The sequence below is a fragment of the Ochotona curzoniae genome, unplaced genomic scaffold (assembly GCF_017591425.1).
Source record: "Ochotona curzoniae isolate NIBS_2020 unplaced genomic scaffold, NIBS_Ocur_1.0 contig_2927, whole genome shotgun sequence".
NCBI classification, from domain to species: Eukaryota; Metazoa; Chordata; class Mammalia; order Lagomorpha; family Ochotonidae; genus Ochotona; species Ochotona curzoniae.
Window position 1 is genome coordinate 3,279,393 of NW_024465654.1, and position 26,256 is coordinate 3,305,648.

Here is a 26,256-nt window from a genome sequence, read left to right on the forward strand (position 1 = left end):
CCAAGGTGGCATCTGCAGGCTTGCGGCTCCCTGGGGACCGCGAGCCTGGCCCTGCCCTGCCCTGCCCCGCTCGGCACCATGGCCCTCCTGCTCCTGCCCCTCTTGCTGGCATCTCTGCCCCCGCCCAGCTCGGGTATCAAAGGTGAGTGAGGTGGGGGGGCAGTGGTGTGGGGGTGGGGAAGGGGGGCTTGGGGCTGGCTGGCGCCTGCCAGGTGTAGCCTTGCCCGTCGCTTTTCTCCGTCCACCGCCTGCCCCTCTCACGCCGCATCCGGTCTCGTGGACCATCGCTGGAGTCTTGCTCCCCTTTTGCGTCCTGGATTTCCTCCCGCATTGCCCGGGGCTGGCAGAAGGCTGGGGTTCTGGGGGGCTGCCTTCCGGAGTGTGGGGTGGGTTTCTGCTCTCAGCGGGGCGTGCACGGCCTGGGGGCAGATCCCTCTACTGCGTCTCCATCCATCCCGTCCTGGGCAGCAACTGTTGGACCACGCTCAGCGATTCTGGGCACGTCTGGCAGTGCGCTCTCCTCTGCATCGGTTCCCTTGAGCCCGCATCCGCCGGGCTCGGCGCCCCAGAGCGGCCCTCGCTGGCGCGCAGCAGTGGGAGGGGCGGGCTGGGGGCGCTGGGGGCTCCGAGAAGGACCACCGTGGGTGTGTGTGTGGTAGTGGGAGGGTGGCAGGTGAACGGGGAGAGGGAAAGCTGAGAAGGAAGTGAGGGCAGGCGTGGGCGAAGGCTAGGAAGGGAATGGGAAAGGGTGAAAGGCTGGTGAAGGGGTGTCTGGAAAGCCAGGGGTCTGGTGAGGGGGAGAGAGCGAGAGGAGCGGAGCGAGGCAGGTCCAGCGGCTGGGGGAGAGGAACCGGGCTCACCCCTCTGAGCCGGGAAGGTGGGACTCAACGCTCCCCGGTAGCGCCCCTGGCTCTGGCGGGGCTCCTCTCCTTAGTGGCCCCTGCCTCGGCCGCCCACCGCTGACTGCTGCCTCCTGCGCACCATCTTGTGGCTCTTAGCCACCAGGCCCCAGGGGTCATAGGGGCAGTGGGTGACAAGGGGGCCAGCTGATGGAGCTTGGGGTTGGGGAAGAGGATGGAGATGGACTTTTGATGCCCACCAGCAGTGATGGGGTCAAGGTGCCCGTTAGTGACTCAGTTCCCCCAATGCTGTGTGCGGCCAGCCTTGTCCTCCCCCATGTCCAGCTGACATGCTTGGGGAGCTTGGGTGTTGGCGTGATGGGTCAGATGGGCAGAGCTATAGGGAGGTGGAGGGTGAGGAATGTGCCGTGAGTGCTGGGGCCCCTCACCAGGCTGGTGGGAACTTGGTCCCCAGAAGGGGTCCTGGCTGGATCCTTGTTGGACCTGTGGGAGAACTGGGAGTCTGAGACAATCTCACACCCGTCCTCTCTGCCTTGGCTGGTGGCAGAGTGGAGGAGGGCCGGGCAGACAGGAATGAAGTCGTGCGTCTGTATACCAAGTGGGGTTCAGGGGGTGTGGGGCTGGGTGGCCTTGTGGAGGAGGTGGCAGTGTGCTGGTTCTGACTGTGGTCCTTTGGGGCCAGGGGTGGGAAGCAGGGTGTGTGTGTCAGGGCCATGGGATCTGCTGTGTTTCTAGGGCAGCTCAGTAATCCCTTGGGATGTTGGCTCTGCTACGTCCAGTCAGTGGCATGGATTCCTCGACTCTCTCCTTGCCTTCCTCTGTCCCCCTCCCTCTGTCCTATATATCATCTTCGCTCAGCTTTCGTCTCTTCCTCTGCTGTGGGGGAATGGCCTGAGGTTGGGGCTTGGCTGGACAAGTGCATAGGAAAGGGAACCTTCTAGATCCTCTTCTGCTGGTCTCAACCTTGCCCCTCAGCTAGCTCTTTCTTTTCCTGGAGCCTCCTGTGGGTACCCCCTGCCCTGTGGGTCCCTCCCTGCCCTGTGGGTCCCTCCCTGCCCTGTGGGTCCCCTCAGTTTCCATTCTCCAGCAGGTGAAATCCTTCAAGAAAATTCCAGCCACTGACCCTGGCTCCTAGGGGACAGGTGGTCCCCTTCCCCACAGGGCCCCACCTCCATAGGGCTGGTTGTTGCCATGGAAACTATCTATCCTGCCACAGGCAGAGGCTGTGACCTCCCACGGACCCCCTGACTCCTTCTGTAGCCAATTTCCTATCTTCGGCTACAAAGGGCAATGATACTGGGGTGGGGGTTTCCTGGTTAGTCCGGGGCTGGGGTGGGAGTGGAGGCCTCCCTGCTTGCACGCAACTGATGGACCTTTCCTCTGTTCCCCCCTGGGGTGGGGCCAGCCAACAAGCACAAGCCATGGATCGAGGCGGAATACCAGGGCATCGTCATGGAGAATGACAACACGGTGCTGCTGAACCCACCGCTCTTTGCCCTGGATAAAGATGCCCCCCTGCGCTATGCAGGTGCTTGGGGTTGGGGTGGCGAGGCAGGACAGGAGCAAGAAGTGAGGGTGGGAGGGCAGAGGGCGGAGGGGAAAAAGGGAAAGCAGAAATGGGCTCAAGGAAGGAGAAGGATGACATTGAAGAATGCAGACTGAGCAGGGATGCCCGAGAGGGCATGGGCAGGCAGGAGTTAACCGTGGCCTGGGTTTGCCAGATCTCAGGTCTGTGGCTGCTGCTCTGGGAGCTGGGGTGGGAGTGGAATATGTGATGATGAGGCCAGGGCTGTGGGAGGAGAGGGGGAGGCTGCGGGCAGGGCAGGGGCTGCAGCGGGCGGTCCAGAGCCTCACTCCTTCCCCGCTGTCCTTGGCCAGGTGAGATCTGCGGTTTCCGGCTCCACGGGGCTGGGGTTCCCTTTGAAGCGGTGATCCTGGACAAGGCCACGGGAGAGGGGCTGATCCGGGCCAAGGAGCCAGTGGACTGCGAGGCCCAGAAGGAACACACGTTCACCATCCAGGCCTACGACTGTGGCGAGGGCCCCGACGGCGCCAACACCAAGAAGTCCCACAAGTGAGCACAGCCATGTCTTCCCTGCTCCCCAGCCCTGCGCTGCCCCCTGTCCGTGCCAGGGGAGGAGCCAGCTCCACTGGTCACAGGGGTTTAGGCATTTTCTCAGTCAGGACGGCAGAAAATCTAGCAGGAATCAGTGTGCCTGGTCCTGGTTTTGCCTCCTAGGACTTTGAGCAATTGGAGTCAGCCTTGCTAGATGTGTTTGTCCTGTGGGGATGGTGATGACCCTGACGCCGGAGGGGTTGTGCAGAAAGCTGGGGCTCAACGCCTTGCACGGGGTGGAAGTCACAGTGTGTGGGAGGAGGGCAACAAGGAGGGGAGAATGAACAAACCCAGATCACAGTCCTAACGCACACAGTCCTAACGCACACAGTCCTAACGCACACAGTCCTAACGCACACAGTCCTAACGCACACAGTCCTAACGCACACAGTCCTAACGCACACAGTCCTAACGCACACAGTCCTAACGCACACAGTCCTAACGCACACAGTCCTAACGCACACAGTCCTAACGCTCACAGTCCTAACGCACACAGTCCTAACGCACACAGTCCTAACGCACACAGTCCTAACGCTCACAGTCCTAACGCACACAGTCCTAACGCACACAGTCCTAACGCACACAGTCCTAACACACAGGTCTCGGGGGCATGGCAGGAAGGGGCCACAGCCTGAGAGATGCGCAGGTCTGTTTCTCACTTGGGGGCCAGGGAAGGATTAGCACTTAGGATTTCTAGGCCACTCAGAGGCACGAGGGAGGAAATGTTCTTTGTGACTCAGTTTCCCACTTGGAGCTGGTATTTTCACATCTGGGCCTCGGGAGCCTGGACCTTCCCTGGCAGTGGGGAGGGCAGAAGGGCCCAGAGGGTGCATGAGCAGGCAGAGGCCGCAACTGACACATTTCATAGCCACACAAGGAAGGGCCCACGGGGCTCACTCCTCAGATGTGACAGGTGACCTATGACGTGTTTTTAGAAGACTTCTTAATTTATTTGAAAAACAGAGTTACCAAGAGAGAGGGACAGAGATCTATGAGCTGTTTCACTCCCCAAGTGACTTGCAATGACTGGAGCTGGGCCAATCTGAAGCTAGGAGTCTGGAGCTTCTTCTGGGCCTCCACATGGATACACTGCTTTCCCAGGCACATTAGCAGGGAGCTGGATTGGTAGTAACGCTGCCGGAACTTGAGTTGGCACCCCTAGGGGATGCCAGCACCATAGGCAGATGCTTAGCGCGCAGTGCTGGTCCAGGAGGGGCAGCTTCTGATTTCCCAGATGCACTAGTAGGAGCTGGATCAGAAGAGGAGCAGCTGGGACCCGAACAGCATTTGTACGGATGCTGCAGGCAGTGGCTTGACTCCCTGCATCACTATGAGGGCCCCAACTTAGGATTTTTGTGCAAATGCTGTTTTCCTTCTTATGCCTGGTCTGAATTTAATTTTCTCTCTGTGTACTTCACTAACCCATTGGGTCTGACTGGTGAGGGAAGGACCTGCCCTGCCTTCTGCCTTAGCCCTTGTCTTGGCCCCCTGGCCTGTAGCATTCTGAACAGAAGCCATCAAAACAAGCTTACATTAGCCACCTGCTCCCATCCGGGCCCTCTTCTCCGGCTGCTCTGTCTCTGGCAGGACTTTGGTGCAGCCTGGCATCTTGTAGGGATGAGGAGGAACCTGGGGTCGAGTGGCTGCCTCCTGCTGCTGCCGAGCTCTGGCTAATGCCTCCTCGCCGTCCCTCCTCCCTCCCTGGTGCATGGGCAGGGCCACAGTGCACGTGCGGGTCAACGATGTGAACGAGTTTGCACCCGTGTTTGTGGAGCGGTTGTACCGTGCTGCGGTGACCGAGGGCAAGCTGTATGACCGCATCCTGCGCGTGGAGGCCATCGACGGTGACTGCTCTCCCCAGTACAGCCAGATCTGCTACTACGAGATCCTCACACCCAACACGCCCTTCCTCATTGATAATGATGGTGAGTCGTCCCTCAGCCTCTGTCCCAGCCGCCTGGCCTTTGGTCACCCACGTCCCTCAGGGCCTCCCAGCGCCGTCTCCTGTCCCTCGTCCCGGGCTTCCAGCTTCCTGGTCCAGCTGCAGCCCGTTAGCTCATCCCTGCCCATGGCCTGCCTGAGTCTGTTCCAGCGCCTCACGGCCCTATTTGACCTCGCTCACTCCTCCCCCAGGGAACATTGAGAATACAGAAAAACTACAGTATAGCGGTGAGAAACTCTACAAGTTTACCGTGACAGCTTATGACTGCGGGAAGAAGCGGGCGGCTGATGACGCGGAGGTGGAGATCCAGGTGAAGCCCACCTGTAAGCCCAGCTGGCAAGGTGAGGAGTCTTGGGAGCCACTGTTCATGCTGCTCTCTCCTGTCTCTGATGGTCCTGGTTAGGGGAGGCCAGCTGGAGGTTGGCAGCATCTTGGTTGGCGGGCTTCTGCCCTGATTGGGCCATTTTCTTAGGAACTCAGGGTGGACGTGGCAAGGAGGAATGTGAGCGGGATAAGCTGTCTTCCCCTGCTCTCATGCCATTGCTTCCTCTCTCTCACGCGCACAGGCTGGAACAAAAGGATTGAGTATGCACCGGGTGCCGGGAGCTTGGCTCTGTTCCCTGGGATCCGTCTGGAGACCTGCGATGAACCTCTCTGGAACATTCAGGCCACCATAGAGCTGCAGACCAGCCATGTGGCGAAGGGCTGCGACAGGGACAATTACTCAGAGCGGGCCCTGCGGAAGCTGTGCGGTACGTGCGCTCTGCACCCCAGTGCTCCCTGGACCGGGTCCTCCCGTCTAGCTCCTGCTTGGATCTCCTCTGCCCCTGTCCCAGGAATGTGCCTCCTATCTTGTCTGGACATGGCCAGGTGCATATACCCATGGAGGCTGGGGCAGGGAGTGCTCTTGTGGCCTAGAGGATAGGCCAACACTTCTCTGGCAAAGCCATGTGCCTGTAGCAATAGTTGTGGATACCTTATGGACTAATGGTAGGGAGAGAGAAAACGCTGGGGAATGGAGAGATTCCTGGATGACAGGTTCATACCTCTATTGTCTTTTTTTTTTTTTTTTTAGTGAAAATCTTATGTATTTATCTAAGGTATTTGAAAGGCAGAGTTACAGAGGCTGACAGGAAGAGGGAGAGAGAGAGAGAGAGATCTTCCATCTGCTAGTTCACTCCCCAGATGTCTGCAGTGGCCAGGGCTGTGCTGGTCTAAGCCAGGAACCAGGAGTTTCCTCCAGGCCCAAGCACTTGAGCCATCCTCCATCCGCTGCTTTCCCAGGTGCATCAGCAGGGAGCTAGCTGGGTAGGAAGTGGAGCAGCCAGGACTCAAACTGGTGCCTGTATGGGATGCTGGCACAGTAGGGGGCCGCTTTATCCACTATGTCACGGCACTGGCCCTAAGAGATTATTTTTCTATCTTCCCTATCACTCAAAGGCCCACCCCAGCCAGGACTGAGCCAGGTTACAGCCAGGAGCCAAGAGCTTCATCTGTACCTCCCCTGTGGGTGAAAGGGAAGTGAGAACTTGAGACACCAGTCTCCTCTTTCTCTCTTTTAAGATGTCTCTTTACTTTTATGGGAAAGTCAGATACAGAGGAAGATCTTCCGTCTGCTGATTCACTCTCCAGGTAGCTGTGATGGCTGAAGCTGAGCCGATCAGGAGCCAGGAGCTTCTTCTGGGTCTCCCAAATACGGGTGCACACTGGTGCAGGCTCCTAAGGCTTTGGGCCATCCTCAAATGCTTTCCCAAGCCACAGTCAGGGAGCTGGATGGGAAGTAGAGCAGCTGGGATTAGAACCGGTGTCCATATGGGATCCTGGTACATACAAGGCGAGGACTTTAGCCACTAGGCTACAGTTCTGGGCCCCAGTCTCCTCCTGTTAAAGGGTAGGTTAGCAGGAAGCTGGAATCAGGGACAGATTCAAAACTGTACCCTGTCACTCTAACATGAGCTGCAGGCTGTGGGTGTCCTAAGTGGCTTTTTACCTATTCTGGTACCCCAAATCTACTCCCACCCCCCTCCTGGCGTGAGGCTGTGAGCAGGTGTTTGCCTTCTTGTCAGTCACTCTACTTTGAGTCTCTGCTGCCTCTCGGTGTTGATGCTTGTGCTTCTGGAACTCCTGCAGGTGCTGCCACCGGGGAGGTGGACCTGTTGCCCATGCCCGGCCCCAATGCGAACTGGACGGCGGGGCTCTCAGTTCACTACAGCCAGGACAGCAGCCTCATCTACTGGTTCAATGGCACCCAAGCTGTGCAGGTGCCCCTGGGGAGCACAGCTGGACTGGGCTCGGGACCCCAGGACAATCTCAGCGACCACTTTACCCTGTCCTTTTGGATGAAGCACGGTGTGACCCCTAACAAGGGCAAGAAGGAGGAGGAGACCATCGTGTGCAACACTGTCCAGAACGGTGAGTCTCCCCGGGAGAGCTCAGCCCTGAGCTGCTCTTTGATTTCCAGCCACTTCTCCCATTCCTCCCGAGCTGATGGCAGTTGTCACTCAGGAGGTATGCTATCAGCCAGTGGGCTGAGAAAGAGCTGGATAAGGTAGGCTGGGCAGCAGCCTGCTTCCCCAGGGCCTGGAGTGTGTGTAAGTGTGTGTGTGAGTGTGTGTGTGTGTGTGTGAGAGAGAGGAGAATGTGAATATGGAGACTCCAGTGCTGCTTTCCTGTGGCTTTGAACTTGTTCTTGCCTCGGGCCCTCGCACCTGACCCGTGCCCTCTTCCTCCCAGAGGACGGCTTCTCTCATTACTCTCTGACCGTCCATGGCTGCAGGATCGCCTTCCTCTACTGGCCCCTGCTGGAGAGTGCCCGCCCTGTCAAGTTCCTCTGGAAGTTGGAGCAGGTGAGGGCAGTGCCCAGCCGGGGGCGTAACCAGCTTCTAGGACTGAGGCTGGCATAGTCTGGGTTATTCCGTACTCCCTCTTTCATGTTCTACTTTCAGTCCATGACCATGTTATGGTTTTTTTTTTTTTGTACTTTTCTTCTAAGGTTGGGTGAGCCGATTGATGGCTTGGGAAAAGCAGCAGATGGTGAAGGTGTCTGGGCTTCTGCCAGCCATATGGGAGACCCGCAGGAAGCTCCTGGCTCGTCTGGTCCGGCTCTGGCTGTTGTGGCAACTTAGGGAGTGAATGAGTTGATGGAACATCTCTCTGTCTCTCCGTCTTGCTTTTAAATAAATAATATATATATGTATTTTCTGAAATCATGCATTTGAAAGGCAGAGTGACAGAGAGGGAGGGACACACAGAGATCTTCTATCCTCAGTTCACAACCAAATGCCCACGCTGGATAGACTGAGCCAGGTCAAAGTCAGGAGTCAGCAATGCCCATCAGGGGTTCCCACGTGGGTGACAAGGACACAGTACTTGGCCATGATTTGCTGGCTTCTCAAGTACGTGACGGAAGTGGAGTCCTTGGAACCCACACCAGCACTCCTGTATGGGAAATCCCAGGCATGGACGTTTTAAGCAGTTACTTAACCTGCTTTGCCACCATGCCACAATGCCTACCCTTTGTTTTTGTTTATCCTAAAAAGCTTATTCAAGGGGAGGGCATTTGGTGCTTGGGACCCTTGCCCCTCGTGCCAGTGTGCCTGGGTCCCAGGACTGGCTTGGATTTCAATTCCAATTTCCTGTGAATATACATCCTGGGAAGCAGCTGATAAGGGTTCAAGTACTTGAGTCCCTATACCCATGGAGGAGATCTGAGCTCCTAATTTGAAAAGGCCCAGGCTTGGCTGTTGGGAGTGTTTGAGGAATGACCCAGCATCAGCTAATGAGAGACAGACAGACAGACATGTACTGGTTCAGTGTCCCCAGTCACTGTAACAGCCCAGGGCTGGTCCAGGCTGAAACCTGGAGCCAGAAACTCCATCGGGGCCTCTCAAATGAGCAGCAGGGGTCCCAGTACTGGGGCCTTCATTCACCTGTTTTCCCAGGCACTTTAGCAGGAAGCTGGGTCAGAAACAGCATAGCCACAGCTGAAATTGACACTGTGGTGTGGGATGCTAGTGGCCCAAGTGGCAGCCTAACTCACTCTGGGACAACGCTGGCCCAAACCTGCCCGAGTTTGACTTTTCTTAGGAATGCTTATGGTGTTGTCATTTACCTGGATAGTGGAATAGGTACTGGTGATTTGGGTCCTGGAGAATCACCCTTTGAGCTGGGTGGCCAGGGGTCTGCATGTAAGCCTTGTTGTAGAGCTGAGTGTGAGGGGCAGCCCCTCACTCCTGGAAGATGGGGTCCACACCTACCATTCCCTCCCAGAACAGGAAGTGACCGCTTCCCTCCCCGTCCCTTGCAGGTGTGCGATGACGAGTGGCACCACTATGCTCTAAACCTCGAGTTCCCCACGGTCACGCTGTACACTGATGGCATTTCCTTCGACCCAGCTCTCATCCATGACAATGGCCTCATCCACCCGCCCCGAAGGGAGCCGGCCCTCATGATCGGGGCCTGCTGGACTGGTGAGTCCCTTGGGGGTCTCTGCCAGAACCCGGGCCATGAGGAGCCGGGCTGCCTGACCCTGCGGCTTTGAGGCCCGTGGGCAGCACCTGACTCCTCGCACATTCTTCTCTGCTCTGACCTCATTGCCGTTTTTATTGTTGGTCACCAGAGGAGAAGAACAAAGAGAAAGAAAAGGGAGGCGACAACAGCACCGACAGCACCCAAGGTAGCCCGTGCGCCCTCGCTGCCCAGCTCTCCTCTGGCCTTGTCCGTTAGCCCTCTGTGCCTTGCTTAGGGCAGAGTGGTGGCATGAGACTGTGCAGGGCTCCTGGGAGCAGCCCAGGAAGGCCCCTCCCAGGCACCCCTCATGGGCTGAGGCCAAGGGCTTCTCTCTCACCTGCTCAACACAGACAGGCGGTGGTAGGAGGCTGCCTTCCCGGAAGGAAGTTCGCGTGTGCGTGGAGCTGGCACACATCCATCCCGGTCCCCTGCATGGTGCTGCGGGCAGCCCTCTCTGCCGGCACCCTCTTTCCCCCTTTTCCTTCTTTCACCCTCTTCTCTCCTTTTGTTCTGTCCTCTGGGGCTCTCTCTCTCTTTCCTTCTCCGCCCCTACCTTCTACCCTGCTTCTCTCCCCTCTGCCATTCTGTCTTTCTCCCTCGGGCCCTGGTCCCAGCCCCCTCTCCTCGCACACTTCCCCATCAGCCCCTGTGTTCCTGCCCTAGGAGACCCCTTGCCGGTCCACCACTACTTCCATGGCTACCTGGCTGGTTTCAGCGTGCGCTCAGGTCGCCTGGAGAGCCGCGAGGTCATCGAGTGCCTCTATGCATGTCGGGAGGGGCTGGATTATAGGGATTTCGAGAGCCTGGGCAAGGGCATGAAGGTACAGCCCCTTCCCCCTCCCCTCCCGCATGTCCCCGGCCCCACCCCCTCGGCCCTGACTCCTCCCACCCCTGAGCGCTCAGCTGTGCCTGTGTCTGGGGCCCAGGTCCACGTGAACCCCTCGCAGTCCCTGCTCACCCTGGAGGGGGATGATGTGGAGACCTTCAACCACGCGCTGCAGCACGTGGCTTACATGAACACTCTGCGCTTTGCCACGCCGGGCGTCAGGCCCCTGCGCCTCACCACTGCTGTCAAGTGAGTGCCGGGTGGGCGAGCCAATCGCAGAGCAAGGCCATCCCGGTCACCACCTAGGGCCCTGGGGTGAGGACAGGGACCTCTGCTGGAACCCTGCAGATCGCAGTCCCGTAGTTGGTAGAAGAGTCTCACCAGTCCCTTCTTCTCACTAGGCTGCACATCCAGGATCTGGAGGTATGGATTCGCCCGTGCCTGTAGGGCCAGTGTGAGGATTGGTAGCTGTGGGAGCTGACATGCATTGGGACTCAATATATTGAATGATCTTAGACAAATAATGAACTTTAGGAGCTTCACTTTTTAAAAGATTTACTGTTTGAAAGAGTTAGCAGAAAGAGGAGAGAGAGACAGCTAGTCTGTTGGGTCAGTCCCTGGATGGCCAGAGTTGGGCCAGGCCATTGCCAGGAGTTTCCTCTGGGTCTGCCATGTGGCTAGCAGGAACTCATACCTGGTGCAACTTCCACTGCTTCCCCATGCTATTAACAGGGATCCAGGTAGGAAACAGAGCAGCTGGGACGTGAACCCGCATCCATATGGGATGCTGGATCTACAGGCAGCAGCCTTACCTGTATACACAATGCTGGCCTTGCCGCACTTGTTTTAATCTTGCTGCACAAGCTCTTATTGAGTCAAATATGAGGATCTAAGTCTAGGAGCTGGTAACCTCTGGTTCCAGAATGCCCTTTCATTTGCATGTCACCAATGGCTGCCTTCACGCTCTGACGCAGAGCTGAGCAGTGGAGCAGAGACTAGATGACCTCAAGAGATGAGGATATTTACTCTCTGGTAATAGGTAGTTGCTAAGTAAATGACTGAATTTTTTAAAAGAAAACTTGTAGATCATTTCAAAATTTAGACACATGAGTGACATTTAAAAATATAAATTGGGACCCAGCGTGATAGTGTTGTGGTTAAGATCCTCACACATGCCGGGATCCCATATGGGCGCTGGTTCTAATCCTGGCGGCCCTGCTTCTCATCCAGCTCCCTGCTTGTGGCCTGGGAAAGTGGTTTAGGACGGCCCAAAGCCTTGGGACCCTGCACGCACGTGGGAGACCTGGAGGAGTTCCTGGCTCCTGGCTTCAGATTGGCTCAGCTCTGGCTGTTGTGGTCACTTGGGGAGTGAACCATCAGACGAAAGATCTTCCTCTCTTATCTCTCCTCCTCTCTGTATATCCGCCTTTTCAATAAAAATAAAAAATAAATCTTAAAAATACATATATGGATTGAGCAGCCATGAAAACATGCAATTAAGGATCCAGGGTCTGCTGGGGGAAATGCCAGGCGGTGGAAGCAGTGTTAGAATCAACCTCATAGAATTGATGTGAGAAGGATTGAAATAATCCAGATCAGATGCCTGGCAGGGAATCTATGCTAGAAACTGACCGTCATGAAGGCGTTGCCACCCTTAATTATGGCTTCTGGGTAGTTCTTAGCAGATAGTGCCAGCTGGTGGGTGGATTACACATGGAGCAGCCAGGATCTGTGCCTTTGCCCCACCCCCTGCCTCATTAGATGAAGATGATCGTCTCTGACTCGTCTGTCTCGTGGGAGGGATGGAGGTGGAGGAGAGAGCTCTGAGTCGTAGCAATAGACTGGACGTGCTTATCAAGATCTCAGCGTTAGCGCAGGGCCGGTGGCCGGGGAGACGTGGGCTGTGGGCACATGGGGTGTTCTTGGTGGGGAACAAGCGAGCGTGTGTGTACCCACGTCCTGTAGCTCTGCCATCCTGTTAGGAGAACTTTCAAGGACTTGCCTGTCCCCTTTCAGTGTGTCCAGGCTCTGGTTAGTTATGTGTTTATTCTGTGCCTCGAATACAGTGCTAGAAGGGGAGTTCTCCCAGAGGGAGAAGGGCTGTGTTGGTCACTCACGGGCTCATTCCAGTTCCTTCTCTTTCATGCCCTTGGTTGGAGGTTCATCCCTGACTTTGTTCCTTGAGTCAAGGGAAGGGGCCTTAATGTTTTATTTATGAAGTGAAGAAAGAGTTCTCCTTTCTCTATTTCTAGGGCTACCATGAGGTTGATGGTATTCCATTGAAAGCCACATTTATGCCATTCTCCAGTCAATGTATAAAATTTGGATTTTCACTATGTAATTTTTTGGGCAATATCTCATGGCATTTGCCTCTGAGTTCATGGCCACCACATATTTTGCGCTAGCTTTATCCTTTGTTCTTTCCGTGGCTCTTGAATTTACCTCTGCTTGTGGTAACCTCTGTTGGCGCTTTCATCAAAAGAGCGTATGCTGAAACAGGGCTAAAGAGCCAGTGCCCGTACTGGCCCAGCCCCAAATCCTTTGTCCTGCATCCCTGTCTTTGTGGTTACCTGGGCTCAAAACCTTGGAGTCATGTTCACTTCCTGCCTCCGTACCTCCAGGCCCCATTGGTTGCCACATGACCCAGATCCTGTGCTGGGGAGGTCGGGGTCTGTCTTCTCTCTTTGACCTCTCCAGCCCAGCCGCTGAGCACCTGTTACCTAATCGAGAACGACTTAGTCTCCCAAGTAGTTGGCCTGGTGCTAATCTTCTAACTTTACCTTTCCCTGAGGCTAGGTGAGTAATGAGATTTCCTCATGCTTCCCTGATGAAGAAGATGCCTGTGGTCTGCTCTTGGCCATGGCATAGCAACAGAGCACACTCCTAGCAGGACAGGTCCTGGCATTGGGAACTTGAGGAGCTTTTTCAGGCTTTGCCAAACTTACACCATCTCTTTTTGGTCTCAGCAGTCACACTAGTAATTATGGTTCTCTAAGCAAAATCATTTCAGTTAGTACAATCGTGTGAGCCAGAGGCTGTCCTCCCGAATGACTGACTTCTGGGAAGACAGCTTGTTCAGGGCTGGCCATGTCTCTTTTGTACTGCTGTGACCAAATACCAAATTCCAGAGACCGCATACTTAGTAAAGAATAGAGATGTGGTTTTTGTGGTTCTGGAGCTGGGAAGTTCAAGATCAAGGGGCTGGCCTCTGGCAGTGGCCCTTTTTTCTGCATGGCAGAAGGTCAGGGAGCAGGTGTAGGGGAGAAGGTGAAAGAGACAAAAGATTGAACCTCTAACCTCAAGTCCTTTTAACGATTAGCATGATCCGTTCATGAAGATGAACAGGCATGGCCACAACATCTTCCATAGAGCCGCATCTGCCAACACTGTTATGCTGGGAATTTGTGTCTCCAACACAAGCTTTTTTGGGGATACATTTAACTATAGAATTTCAAAAATACATAAACTATATCGAATTCCACTCCTGATCCCCCCAACTCATGTTCTTCATTTGTTTCATTCCAGAAATCCCACCTGAGGAGTCACAGTTCCAGAGTTTCATTTAAATCATGTGTGAATGAGACTCCTAGGACAACGTGTCCTCAAATCTGCCTCTGGGGGATGAACCTATGAGGTCGAATAATTTCTACCACACAGTGGTGGAGCTTGCGTAGGGGAGACATTCCCATTCTAAAAGTGAGCAAGAAGAAAGAAATAAAGAAGGGATGATTGGTCCTCAAGTAAATCCCAAAGCAACAGGACAAATATCAAATTGTGCAACTCCAGAAATAACCTTTGACTCTGTGTCCCTCCCGCGCACACACTGGGACAGCCCCCGTCCAGGGTTTGCTGGGTTCTGCCTGTGTAGAAGCCATTCCAGGTTGGCATGTCATCCCTTGACCCTGCAGCTTTCCTAGGCATTGCCCTTGTGGGAGCTGGTGGCCCGGGACCCGTAATTGCACTCAGCGTTGTCCTGGTGGGGGCTCTTGAGGGTGACTCTGTGGTGTTTCTTCCCCGCGGGGGCCCAGACTGTCTTGGAAATCCTGTGACATGCAGGTGCAGGAAGAAGCCAACCTCCCCCAGCTCTTAAGCTCTTACATGTACACCTGCAGAATCAGCATTACACACACAATCAAGAATTGGCGTGTGCCCTTTGGCACAGTGGCCCAGGCCACACCTGGGCTCGTTTGAGTCACGGCCAAGGGGTGCTGCCTGGAAGGCAGAGACACCTGAGGCAGGCCAGCTGGGAAGACGAATTTCCCTGGGTGTCTTGGGCTGGTCTTGGGGCTCCTCACAGCGCTCTGGATGTCTTCAGGCATTCCCCCATGTCTCTATGAATACATTAGCACCCGCCTGCCTTCTAGCCATGGCTGGTGTCCTTGCCATCTCCAGCAAAGCCTGCTTGGCCACACTCTTGCAAGTTTTTTCCTTTCCTTTTTTTTTTTCCCAGATCCTTTAAAATGCTAAGTTCTACTTTCCTCTTCATTACAAATTTTATCCTTAAATCAATTTTTCTTTCATTCTGTCCTAGGAGACTAGCAACCATTTAGTTTCTTTGACATTTTGCTTAGGAATTTCTTCTGCCAGAAAATCTAGTTCATTTCTCTTAATGTCTTTCTGCCACAAAACCTTTGGGCATGGACATGATTCAGCCAAGTTCTTTTACTATTTATAACAAGGCTGACTTTACCTCCGAGTTCCAATAAGATGCTGCTCATTTTTTATGTGTAACCTCATCAGACTGGCTTTTACCATATGTCTGTCTCTCTTTTAAAAAGAATTTTATTTATTTGAAAGGCTGAGTCAATAGGTGGGAGGAGATCAAAATGGGAGACAGAGGTCTTCCATCTGCTGGTTCATTCCCTCAATGACTACAATAGCTGGGAATGGTTCCAGCTTAAGCCAGGAGTCAGTAACTCCATGTGGGACTTCCACACGGGGTGCAGGGGCTCGAGGCCATGGGTTACCTTCTGTTGCTTTCTCAGGTACATAAGCATGGAGCGGGTTGGAGATGAAGCAGCTGGGACTTTTGCTAATGCTCCTATGGCATGCCAGCTTTGCAGGTAGCAGTTTAATTTGCTGTGCCACAACATCTATCCCAACCATTTGTGTTTCTACTAATGTTCTGATGCTGATCACTTGGTGGGATTGGAGTTCGGCGCCTTCCCGAGACTTCTCTTCTGAAGCCCCTCCAGCAGGACCCTCAATGCTGAGCCCAAGGCAGTGCGGGGGGCCCTTGTCAGCCTTCACTTCCACCTGCCGCAGCCTCTCCCCGCAGCAGTGGCAGAGCTGCTTCCGCCAACAGCATCCCTGATGCTCTGGTGCCAGTGTTGTGTGCTGTGTGCGTTGTGCTGCTGCGGCCTAGTCCCCAAGCCAAGAGGTTTATTTCTTATGTCTCTGGAGACTGCGAAGGCTGTGACTGAGGGACCAGTGTTCAGCGAGGGCCCTTCTTCCTGCTTCATCTTGTGAGAGTGGAGTCCAGACTCCCGGCCCCATGCCTGTTGTTAGCATTGCTGTATTATATTCCTGAAGGTGGAGCCCCATGACGTCACCTCGCACACTGCTGCATTGAGACATAGATTTGCAACACATGCTTTCTGGGGGACACATTCAAGCTGTATAAATAGATTTCTTGGATGCGAGTCAGTCTTCCAGTGGTGGTTGTGGTTCAGGGGAATGGTCTTTAGACTTGCAATGAGAATGGTCCGAATACTGTGATGTGTATTCCTTGTCTGATTCTTCTTCCTACTCTATGACCTTGGTATAAAGTTGCAATGGCCAGAATGCTTCCCACCAGCAAGTGCCGTGTGATGGTGAGGTTATGGGCAAGGCCGGGAGCAGGAGTAATCCTACAAGTTTAGGTCCTGAGTGTCCGTGCTGATGATGGGCTTGGCCAGTCGTGTCCTCTGGGTGTAGCTTGTCCCAGCACCATGTCAGTCAGCTCACTTGGGACAGCGGGTCTGGGTCCAAGCTGATCGGATGATCTCAACTACCTGAATGTGTGTGTGTGATATGGAAGGGGACTGAAGACACACCAGGGAGAGGAAGGATATCTTTGAGAGCTTTCTGACCTCACCTGGTTTTCTTGGTGCGCATTGCAGGGACTGTGTCAGCCAGATAGGGTAGTCATGTGTTTTTTTTTTTTAAGATTTATTTTTAAAATCTTTTTTATTGGAAAGTCAGATATACAGAGAGGAGGAGAGACAGAGAGAAATATCTTCCATCTGTTGATTCATTCCCCAAGCGGCCACAATAGCCAGAGTGAGCCAATCTGAAGCCAGGAGCCAGGAGCTCTTCTGGGTCTCCCACATAGGAACAGGGTCCCAAGGCTTTGGGCTGTTCTCGACTGCTTTCCCAGGCCACAAGCAGGGAGCTGGGTGGGAAGCGGGGCTGCCGGGATTAGAATCAGTGTCCATATGGGATCCAGGTGCATGCAAGGCGAGGACTTCAGTTGCTAGGGTATGATTGTGTTAGGCCCAGGATAATCATGTTTATTTTACCTTCTGCCTAAATGGCTGGGTGCATATATTTGCTTTTATCCATTCATTTGGAGTCATTTCTTAGGAAAACAGAATCTAATACACGTTCCGTAGTCCAGGTGTGGCATTGTGATGGGACTCCCTGCAGCTTGATTTTCTGTCCCTGACATGTCCCTGCAGTGACAGCCTCTTACCTGGAGGTACAGAGGCCCTGCCCATCTTCCTTTCCCTTCCAGGGGGTGATGGGCTGTGGAAGTAGAGGACCCTGGGGATGAAACACGACGTGGGCTGAAGGGAGGGCGCACTGAGTCACGGTTTGCCTCTGTCTCCTTTCCCTTCTAGGTGCTTCAGTGAGGAGTCTTGTGTCTCCATCCCCGAAGTGGAGGGCTATGTGGTGGTCCTCCAACCCGATGCCCCCCAGATCCTGCTGAGTGGCACTGCTCACTTTGCCCGTCCGGCTGTGGACTTTGAGGGGCCCGAGGGGGTGCCTTTGTTCCCCGATCTGCAGATCACCTGCTCCATTTCTCATCAGGTGGAGGCCAAGAAGGATGAGAGCTGGCAGGGCACAGGTGAGGATGAGTGAGGGTGACTCTAGGGAATGACACCACCCAGAGAAGGGGGCATAGCTTGACAGGAGGGTGAGGATGGAAAGCTGGAGTGACCTCCCGCTGTAGGTGCAGGACCGGTGCCAGCTACCCTTGAGCAGTGGAGCCAGTCGGGGGGTCCCTGGGCCAAAGGAAACAGTTGTGCAACGATGTGCTTGAAAGTGCTGCCAACTTCCCTTAAGGGGTGACTCTAGGAGGGGAGGTGATGGGTGGGTTTTGGTGGATACAACTCTGACCAAGACCCTGCCTCTTTGCCAACCCCAGTAACGGACACTCGAATGTCAGATGAGATCGTGCACAACCTGGACGGCTGTGAAGTGTCCCTGGTGGGGGATGACTTGGACCCCGAGCGGGAAAGCCTGCTCTTGGACGTGGCATCCTTGCAGCAGCGCAGGCTGGAGCTCACCAACACGTCTGCCTACCTCACCATTGCTGGTTGGTGGGGCCCGAGGGCCTTTCTTCTTGTGTGTGTGTGTGTGTGTGTTCTGTCTACATGGTTAAGCAAGCAGAACAATATCCCTCTAAGCCTGTCTCAAAGCTTGGCTGGGCTGTGGAGGCAGCTCCGCTTCCAGCCCTGTTCAGGGCAGGGGCCGACTACCCCACTGTATGGCCTGGTCTGCTGGAGGGGCCCGGGGGCGGATCCTGTGCTGAGGTGCCTCGCCTTCGCCAGGGGTGGAGAGCATCACTGTATATGAAGAGGTCCTGAGGCAGGTCCGCTACCGGCTGCGGCACGGAGCTGCCCTCTACGCCAGGAAGTTCCGGCTTTCCTGCTCCGAAATGAATGGCCGCTACTCCAGCAATGAGTTCATCGTAGAGGTACCACTCTGTTTCCTTCCATGGTGACCCGTCTTTGGCCAGAGGCCAAGATACTCAACCTAGTAACTGGTGGGAATAGATGCTGCTGCACGGGACCCCCAAGACCTGGCCCTGGGAGGAGGAAAGCTGGGGGAGCTGGGGAAGGTGCGTGTGTCCATGGAGCACTCCCTCTGCCCAGGTCAACGTCCTGCATAGCATGAATCGGGTGGCCCACCCCAGCCACGTGCTCAGCTCCCAGCAGTTCCTGCACCGTGGTCACCAGCCTCCCCCTGAGATGGCTGGACACAGCCTGGCCAGCTCCCACCGGAACTCCAGTAAGTACGGCTGAGTGGGCCTGTGAAGGAGGGAAGGTGGCGACAGTGAGGGGGCTGGGTGCAGTGGAGACCTGCCTTAGTTGACAGCTGTGGATCCCTGTCTTCATCCCTTCCAGGGACACTGGGCTCACCAAGGCTGTGTGGGGTTCAGCTGTCTTTGTAATGCCTGATCTTCCCTCCCCCGACAACTTCACATCTGCCCTGGATGTGGGCTCCTCTGTCCTGATGTTACTGAGCATGTGTTAAGCACCTGCTGTGAGTTAGCATTGCCCCAGGATGCTGCTTGGGATGTAAAGACTTCTGGGGTAGATCCGCTCCATTCTCAAGGACAGGTTTGGCAACAGCGGGGTTTCATTTTAATCCAGGTCCTTGCCTTTTACTTAAAATGCATTGTAAGCACAGGCATATATACGGTGCACAACATGATAAAGTTGATCCTCAGATGCTCAGAAAACACACATGGGCATAGTTGGAGTGGAGAGGGATGTGGAGGAAGGGAAGCAGAGAGGGGGCGCCCTCAGTACCTTCCTGGCCTTGTTTCTGAGCACCTGCTTCTGCGAGGTGGGGCAGTCACCTGGGAGGTTGTGACACCTCATACACTTCCGCACGAAGCTTCATACACCTGTGCACGTGGGCACCCTTCCCCAAGTCTTGGATGAAAACAGAGCGTGTTGGGAACGGAGTTGTTCTGACAAGCAGACAGGACAGAATGACATGGTTTGTAAGCTCCAGCTCAGCTTATCCTGTGTCAGGATGATGTGTGCCATCATGTGTGGTGGATGTTCCTGTAACAAAACATGTAAAGGATTCCATCTAGGACCAGTGCTGTGCTTTGGGGCAGCCTTGTTCCCTAGCCAGGGTCATTGATTAGGTTTGCAATTTTATTTATTCCTTTGTCTTTTAAATTAAAAAAAAAAAATCTAAGAGTGACGGGGGGGAGGGAGAGACAGAAGAGAATTTTCATCTGCTGGTCTACTCCCCAAATAACTGCTATGGCTGAAGCGGGGTCAGGTTGAAGCCAGGAGCCTGGAATTTCATCTGGGTGTTCCAAATACTCGGACATCTGCTGTTTTCCCAGGTGCCTGAACAGGGAGCTGGGTTGGAAGGGGGAGGAGCTGGGACTTGAACCTTTGCTCCAATACAGAATGCTAGCATCGTAGCTGGTGGCTTAAGCTGTTGCAATGCATTGCCAGCTCTGCAACTTTTGTTTTTTTTCTAATCTGAGTTGCTGAATTGTAGCAAAAGTAGAACCTTGCAAGTATTAGGAAGGAAATCCAGCCATAGTCCTTCGGCAGAGCTTGGTTAATTTGGCATAAGTTCGTAAGTTCCTATCATTTTTCTATGCCTATTTTTTTCTTTTTTTATAAAGTTGAGCTCATACTGTCTTGTAGCCTGTTAGTTACACTTGATATCATAAAATGAGTCCTCCACATTATTAAAAAAAATACCGTAAAGGTGATGCTGATAGTGCCGGGAGTGATTCTTGGAGGAATGGTTTTTAAATTGTTCTTGAAGCCAACTGAGGAGGCATTTGTTTTTGAGACTTTCTCGCCACACCTGGCTGTTGGCTCAGGTCAGTGTCACCCAGCTTCCTCACCCACTTTCGTTAGACTTGGCTGCAGAGATCATTTGCAATTTAAAAACGCTGAGCCTGATCTCAAAACCTGGACATTGGTCATCATTGGAAAAGACCAAAACCATGCCTAGATCCCTGTGGGGTTCTGTGAGTACTTTTCTGGAAGACGTTTAGGGTCCATACTGTGGGAGCATTGCCCCAGTGTCCACCCCCGGGCTGGTCATCCAGACCAATGGCAGTTCTCCCAAGCTGGGCACCGGGCTGTGCCACCCCAGGCTCTGCAGGCCTTAGCTTGCTTGGTGCTTACCCACGAGACGTGGCATGGAGGCGTATGGGTTCAGGAGCACAGCTAGGAAGGGCTGGAACCAGGATGCAGATCCGGGCAGTGTGATGCCAGATCCCGTGCCCTTACCCTGGTCCTCTGTGACCCCTGGGTTGGACGCTCTCTTGTTTTTAAATTAGCCTCACCACACTGGAGTTGCTCTGGCAGAAATCCCAGGCTCACGTCACTGCCTGCCCCATCTGTGTGTCCTCTTCCCTGGGCCCAACTCCCCTCATCCTTGCTTTCTCTAAACACAAGCGCAGCAGCCTTTTTTTTTTTTTTTTTTTAAGATTTATTTTTATTGCAAAGTCAGATATACAGAGAAGAGGAGAGACAGAGAGAAATATCTTCCGTCTGTTGATTCATTCTCCAAGTGATTGCAACAACTGGTGCTGTGCCGATCCGAAGCCAGGAGCCAAGAGCTCTTCCGGGTCTTCCAGGCAGGTGCAGGCTCCCAAGGCTTTGGGTCTTCTTTGACTACTTTCCCGGGCCACAGGCAGGGAGCTGGATGGGAAGCGGGGCTGTCGGGATTAGAACCAGTGTCCATATGGGATCCTGGTACATGCAAGGCAAGGACTTTAGCCACTAGGCCACAGTACTGGGCCCTGCAGTAGCCTTTTAAGGTATTCCGCTGTGAGCCACCACAGGGGAGTAGATGGCAATAGGGGCGAGAAAGGAGTGTAAGACGCAGTCAGGCGGCCAAGGGTTTAAAGATGCATGAGTTGGAGCAGGTGCTGTGGTGTAGTAGGTTAATCTTCCACCTGCAAAAACTGCCGTTCCACATGGGCATCTGTTCATGTCCTGGCCGCTCCACTTCCCATCCTGCCCCACTGTCTGTGGCTTGGGAAAGCAGCAGAGGACGGCCCAAGTGCTGGGGACCCTGCACCTGCATGGGAGACCTAGAAAGAGCTCCTGGCTTCAGATTGGTCTGGCTCCAGCTGCTGTGGCCATTTGGAGAGAGAACTAGCAGATGGAAGATTTCTGTCGGTCTCTGTCTCTCCTCCTCTCTGTAAATCTTTTTTTTTTTTTTAAGATTTATTTTATTAGAAAGGCAGATGTACAGGTTTGGGTGGTAGGGACCCACGTCCTTGAACCATCACTGCTGCCTCCTAGGGTGGGCGTGAGCAGGGAGCTACATCAGAAGTGCAGTTGCTGGAACTCAACCCAGGACAGGGAGTATGGTGTTCCAAAGCCGCCCGAGCCTGTTTTGTTTGTTGTTGTTAAATTTACGTTTGGAGGTGACTTCTTTTTTTCTCTTTTTACTTTACCCACCCCCTCTTCCACCTCCCCTCCCTCTCCTTCCCCTCCTCCTTGATTCCCCTGCCCCCTCCTCTCCCTCCCTCCTTTCCTCCTCCTTCCCTCCCTCCTTTCCCCTCCCCCCTTTCTCCTCTCCTTCCTTTGCCTCCTCTTCCTCTTCCTCCTGAGTCCTGAGCTCTTTTCTCCCTTCCTCTCCCTGGCAGTCATTCCCGCTTAGCCTCTCCTGGGTCGGATGCTGTGTCCTGTCAGGTGCTCCTCCTAGCAGATCTAGGTGCTGCTGGGCCTCCTTAGTCCTTGTCTCTGGTTTGAGGTCCTTGTTCCAGTTGTCTCAGCGCTCCCGCCACCCCTCCGCATCCAGCGCCTTCGCGGGCAGTGCTGCCCAGCACTCACCCACCTTGCCCAGAGCGGCCGCCTGGCTCCACCTCCCCATGGGGAAGCCCCGCCCCCTGAACCATGGCCCCAGCCAGGGCGTTGGCGATGAACTTCACCTGAGCCCAACAGGTGTTCCACTTGGTGAAAGTCGGACTCCTTTCTTGACTGCTTGAGGTGCTCTTGCCCTTGACCTCCTGACTCAGAGCTGAGTTGCAGGATGAGATTTCACAAGGCCACACGGCTCAGAGCCCACAGAAGCAGGCAGAGAAGCGTGTCCTCCTGGAGGTCTCCGGCTCACTGCCCTGCAGAGACCAGAGACTGCTGTGACGGGAAGGGGTTGGGATGGCTGTGACAGGGAGTTAGACTTTAGAAAAAATGTTTTTAGATATTTTATTTGAAAGCCAGAGTTAACACAGAGAAAGGAAGAGACACAGGCAGACAGAGCCAGGTCTGGCATCTGCCGGTGTGCCTCCCTAATTGTCACAAAAGTTGGAGTTGTGCCGCACCGAAGCCGGGAGTCTGGAGCTTCTTCTGGGTCTCCCACATGGGTGCAGGGTCCCAAGCACTTGGGCCATCTGCTGCTGCTTTCCCAAGTGCATTGGGCAGGGAGCTGGATGGGAAGTGGGGCAGCTGCATCTGGAGCTGGTGCACACGCGGGGTGCTGGCTCTGCAGGTGACAGCCTTCTGTGCTGCTTCACAACACCCACCCTGAGTCGGAGAGAGAGGGTGAGTGGGTGCCTGCCGGTGTTTATGTTAGGGAGAGTAAGACTGAGAAGGGGGAGACAAGTTGGTGAACACATTATTTACCCCGTCATCCCAAATGTTGGTATAGGCAGAGTCACCTGGGAAGCCGTCGTAAACGCTTGGTGTCTAAGTGACACCTACAGCAATGGAACCAGCGCGTCTGGGGTGGCAGCCAGGCATCGCTGTGTGATCTCTGGATGCACCAGCATTTTCTGATGTTGTTTCCTGCAATTATCTGCAGCTTTGCAGAAAGACCACAAAGCAACAGCATTGGAAAAAGGAAATTAGGAAGTTAGGTGGAAGAGAAAATGGAAGAAAACAAACAAAAAAGGAAGATAAAAGTGGAAGCCGGGGTGGGTTGAGGGGCAGTTCTTAGAATGCTGTAAGGTAGGGCCCGGCACGGTAGCCTAGTGGCTAAAGTCCTAACCTTGAATGTGCCAGGATCCCATGTAGGCACCAGTTCTAGTCCTGGTGGCCCTGCTTCCCATCTGGCTCCTTGCTATGGCCTGGGAATGCGGTCAAGGACGGTCAAAAGCTTTGGCACCCTGCACTCATGTGGAAGACCTGAAGGAGGCTCTTGTGACAGTAACCTTAGCGCCTCCCGTGCTACAATCCCGCTTCACTCTGGCTGCGGAAGACTCTCAAGGCCAGCGTTGACTGCCAAGCCTAACCCAGACAGCTGGCTGTACCTCTTCGCCTCTAGGTGGTTTTTATACGGAGCCAATTCGGAAACCTTCCCAGCTCTCCCCTGGCTTTATTCGCCACGTCTGTACTTAGTCGGCAGGTGCTGTGTGCCTTCTTGCGGCTGTTTCAATCTGTCATTTTCCTCACTGGGCCAGGGGCTCACAGGGACAGATGCATTTCATTAAGGCACCAACTGGAGACTGTGTGGCTCCTTGTGGCTGTGTGCAGAGAGCAGGTTCACCTTGTGGTGATCTTCATGCTACGGGGTGGAGTTGATCCTTCCAGAACCTAGGCTTGGCCACAGGGACCAGGCACTGGCACGGTCACCCTCCTGGCCCTTACCATGGCCACAGAGACCGGAAAGGGACTTTTCCTGCAGATGGGCAGAAGAGAGCTCGGAATCCTCCCAGCCGCCTGTATCCCTGGGCAGTTGAGAGACGCTGGCCAAGCTGAGCTCGGTTGGTGCCTGGGGAGCCTCCCCGACCTGCTCCCACACAGTCAGCTCTGATTGGCCAATGACCCCAAGTGGGCCAGGGGTCGGGTTAGGATGGAGACCGAGTGGGCAGAGAGCCATCCTAGGGCGGCTTCAGGGAGTCTGTGTGGCTGGCAGGCTTGCGGGGCAGGGTGCTTTTTGCACACCTGGTCGACTGGCTGTGGAACGGGTGGCAGTGTGAGTGTGCCGGCTGCTGGTGAGAAGGGGGCCTTTAGCAGGGTTTTGTTTTGGGGGCGGGGGCACCGTGCTGTCTGCTTCTCTCCTTTCTGCCATGTCTTGTAGCGTGCGTGTCTCAGGCTGGCCTGCGATGGGTGTGTGTGTGTGTGCGTGTGACTGCTAAGTGTATGTGAGGGGCGCATACACATGGATTAGCGCCCCAGTAACAGCACTGCCCAGTGGTGAGTAGGGCTTGGCTCATGTGGGGTGTAGTGAGCCGGCTGCCTGCCAGGGCCCTGGGCCTGGGCGTGCTTTTGTGGGATTACCTGCTGTCCCTGGGGCTGTGGGCTCTCTCGCTGTGCCTCCTGGGGCCTCTCCGAGTGCTGCGTGTGTATGCGCAGGTTGGGTGCAGGGCTGGGCTCACGGCTGCCAGCTCTGTGGCTCTCACCGCTCATGTCTGTACTGTTTATATCGTCCTTCAGAGCTTTGCCTGGGCTGCCCAGGTCGGGGGGAGCTGGGTGAGCCTGAACGCCAGGCTGCTCTGTGCCTTACTGGAGACCCTCAGGCACCCTCCTTTCCTCCCGCCGTGTGAGCAGGCTGCCCGGTGCCTGGTGCGGGTGGCTGTGTGGGCTGGCAGAGGCCTGGCTCGGGTGTGGGGTGTGGCCACCTGTGTCCAGCTGTGCGCCCGTGTGCTCTTCCTGGGCACGTGTCTGTGCCTGCACATCTGCTTTGCCACCGTCAGCTCGGAGGTCCGCGTGAGAGTGCGCAAGCCCGACCGTTTGCCATGGCCCTTCAGGGTCTCTGTCCCCCTGAACCTGGGCCTCAGATGGAGGCTGCCGGGCTGGAGGCCTGGGAGGGCCCCGGGGTGGGACGACATGGGGGAAACTCAGCAGGAGCCGCAGATGCCCAGGCGGCGGCGGAGGAGGCAGCCCAGGACAGGTGGTAAGTAAAAGGGCTACTCCCTGCCCTCGAGCCTGCCCCAGCCAGATCCTCCCCTGCACTGCCCTTCTCTTTCCCTCTCCGGATGCTGTGTGCCCCTATCCCCTGCCGAGCGGTCCCTGGGAGAGGTGCAGGTGCAATAGCCCTGGATGTGACACATTCAGTCTTGTCCTCTGTTGGCTGAGATTAGGGCTGCTCACGGCAGCGACCCTGGGGACACCTAGGCACCTTTGTCCCCCGTTCCCTGCCTCCAGCCCCATGACCTCTCTCTCCCCACAGTGGTCCCGAGCGCCGCGACCCTCATCATTGTGGTGTGCGTGGGCTTCTTGGTGCTTATGGTTATACTGGGCCTGGTCCGCATCCACTCCCTGCATCGCCGTGTATCCGGGGCTGCTGGGCCCCCGGGGACCTCCAGTGACCCCAAGGACCCCGACCTCTTCTGGGATGACTCGGCCCTCACCATCATCGTGAACCCCATGGAGGTGAGCACCCCACGGGGCACACTGCAGAGTTCAGCATGTCTGGGACAGGCACAGTCCCAGCTGTCTACAAGGCCAGGGTCGGAGTAGAGCCCTGGGGAGCTGGGAGAAGAGAGCTCAGCAGGAGCAGGAGATTGAGGGAGGAATTTTCAGGGGCTGGGGGTGGGCGTGGAGGTGGCCCTGAAGGAGAAGCCATGGGGCAGGGTGTGGGCAGGGCAGTGATGCACAGCCTCTCTGGCCCTGCTCCCATGCAGTCCTACCAGAAGCGGCAGGCCTGTGTGGCGGGGGCTCCCGGCGGGCAGCAGGAGGATGAGGACAGCAGTGACTCGGAGGTGGCCGACTCTCCCAGCAGCGACGAGAGACGCATCATAGAGAGCCCCCCACACCGCTACTGAGGCCCAGCCCCAGCCAGAGAGAGGACTCTGCCCTGGGGCAGCAGACCTCCCTGGCCGGAGGGAGTGGGGCCGAGCGGAGGGGCCGAGAGGGCTGGAGCCGCGTGGATCCTGCCGCTCTCACATCTCAGACTCCGGGAGAGCCCCAGCTGCTGTCTGCCCTGCACCGCCCACTCCTGACCTTCCACCCTGCCTCGCCTCTGAGCTCCCTTCCCCCTGTGGCCGCCTGGGCGGGCTGTCACCTGCTTGCCCATGGCAGCTGTCTCCTTAGCCCACCCCTGTTTCTGGCCCTACCTTGGCTCTGCCATGCCCAGTCTCGGGGGCATCAGCAGACATGGTGGCTGAGGCCAGGGTGGGTGGGCGCAGTTTCCCTCT

General features: G+C 55.4%; 1 protein-coding gene across 1 annotated transcript; it reads left to right on the top strand.

Annotated features, from left to right (window-relative positions):
- On the top strand, nucleotides 1-25,913 carry CLSTN3 (calsyntenin 3). The gene is made up of 18 exons (XM_040979029.1): nucleotides 1-142; nucleotides 2,266-2,388; nucleotides 2,739-2,934; nucleotides 4,693-4,901; nucleotides 5,110-5,259; nucleotides 5,485-5,670; nucleotides 7,049-7,330; nucleotides 7,652-7,764; nucleotides 9,225-9,387; nucleotides 9,537-9,593; nucleotides 10,091-10,248; nucleotides 10,354-10,502; nucleotides 17,075-17,301; nucleotides 17,602-17,772; nucleotides 18,008-18,153; nucleotides 18,332-18,467; nucleotides 25,290-25,492; nucleotides 25,744-25,913. Exons 1-18 carry the CDS (start codon nucleotides 79-81, stop codon nucleotides 25,882-25,884), a joined length of 2,874 nt encoding a protein of 957 aa, XP_040834963.1. The 5' UTR covers nucleotides 1-78; the 3' UTR covers nucleotides 25,885-25,913.
- Nucleotides 25,914-26,256: the final 343 nt, after the last annotated feature.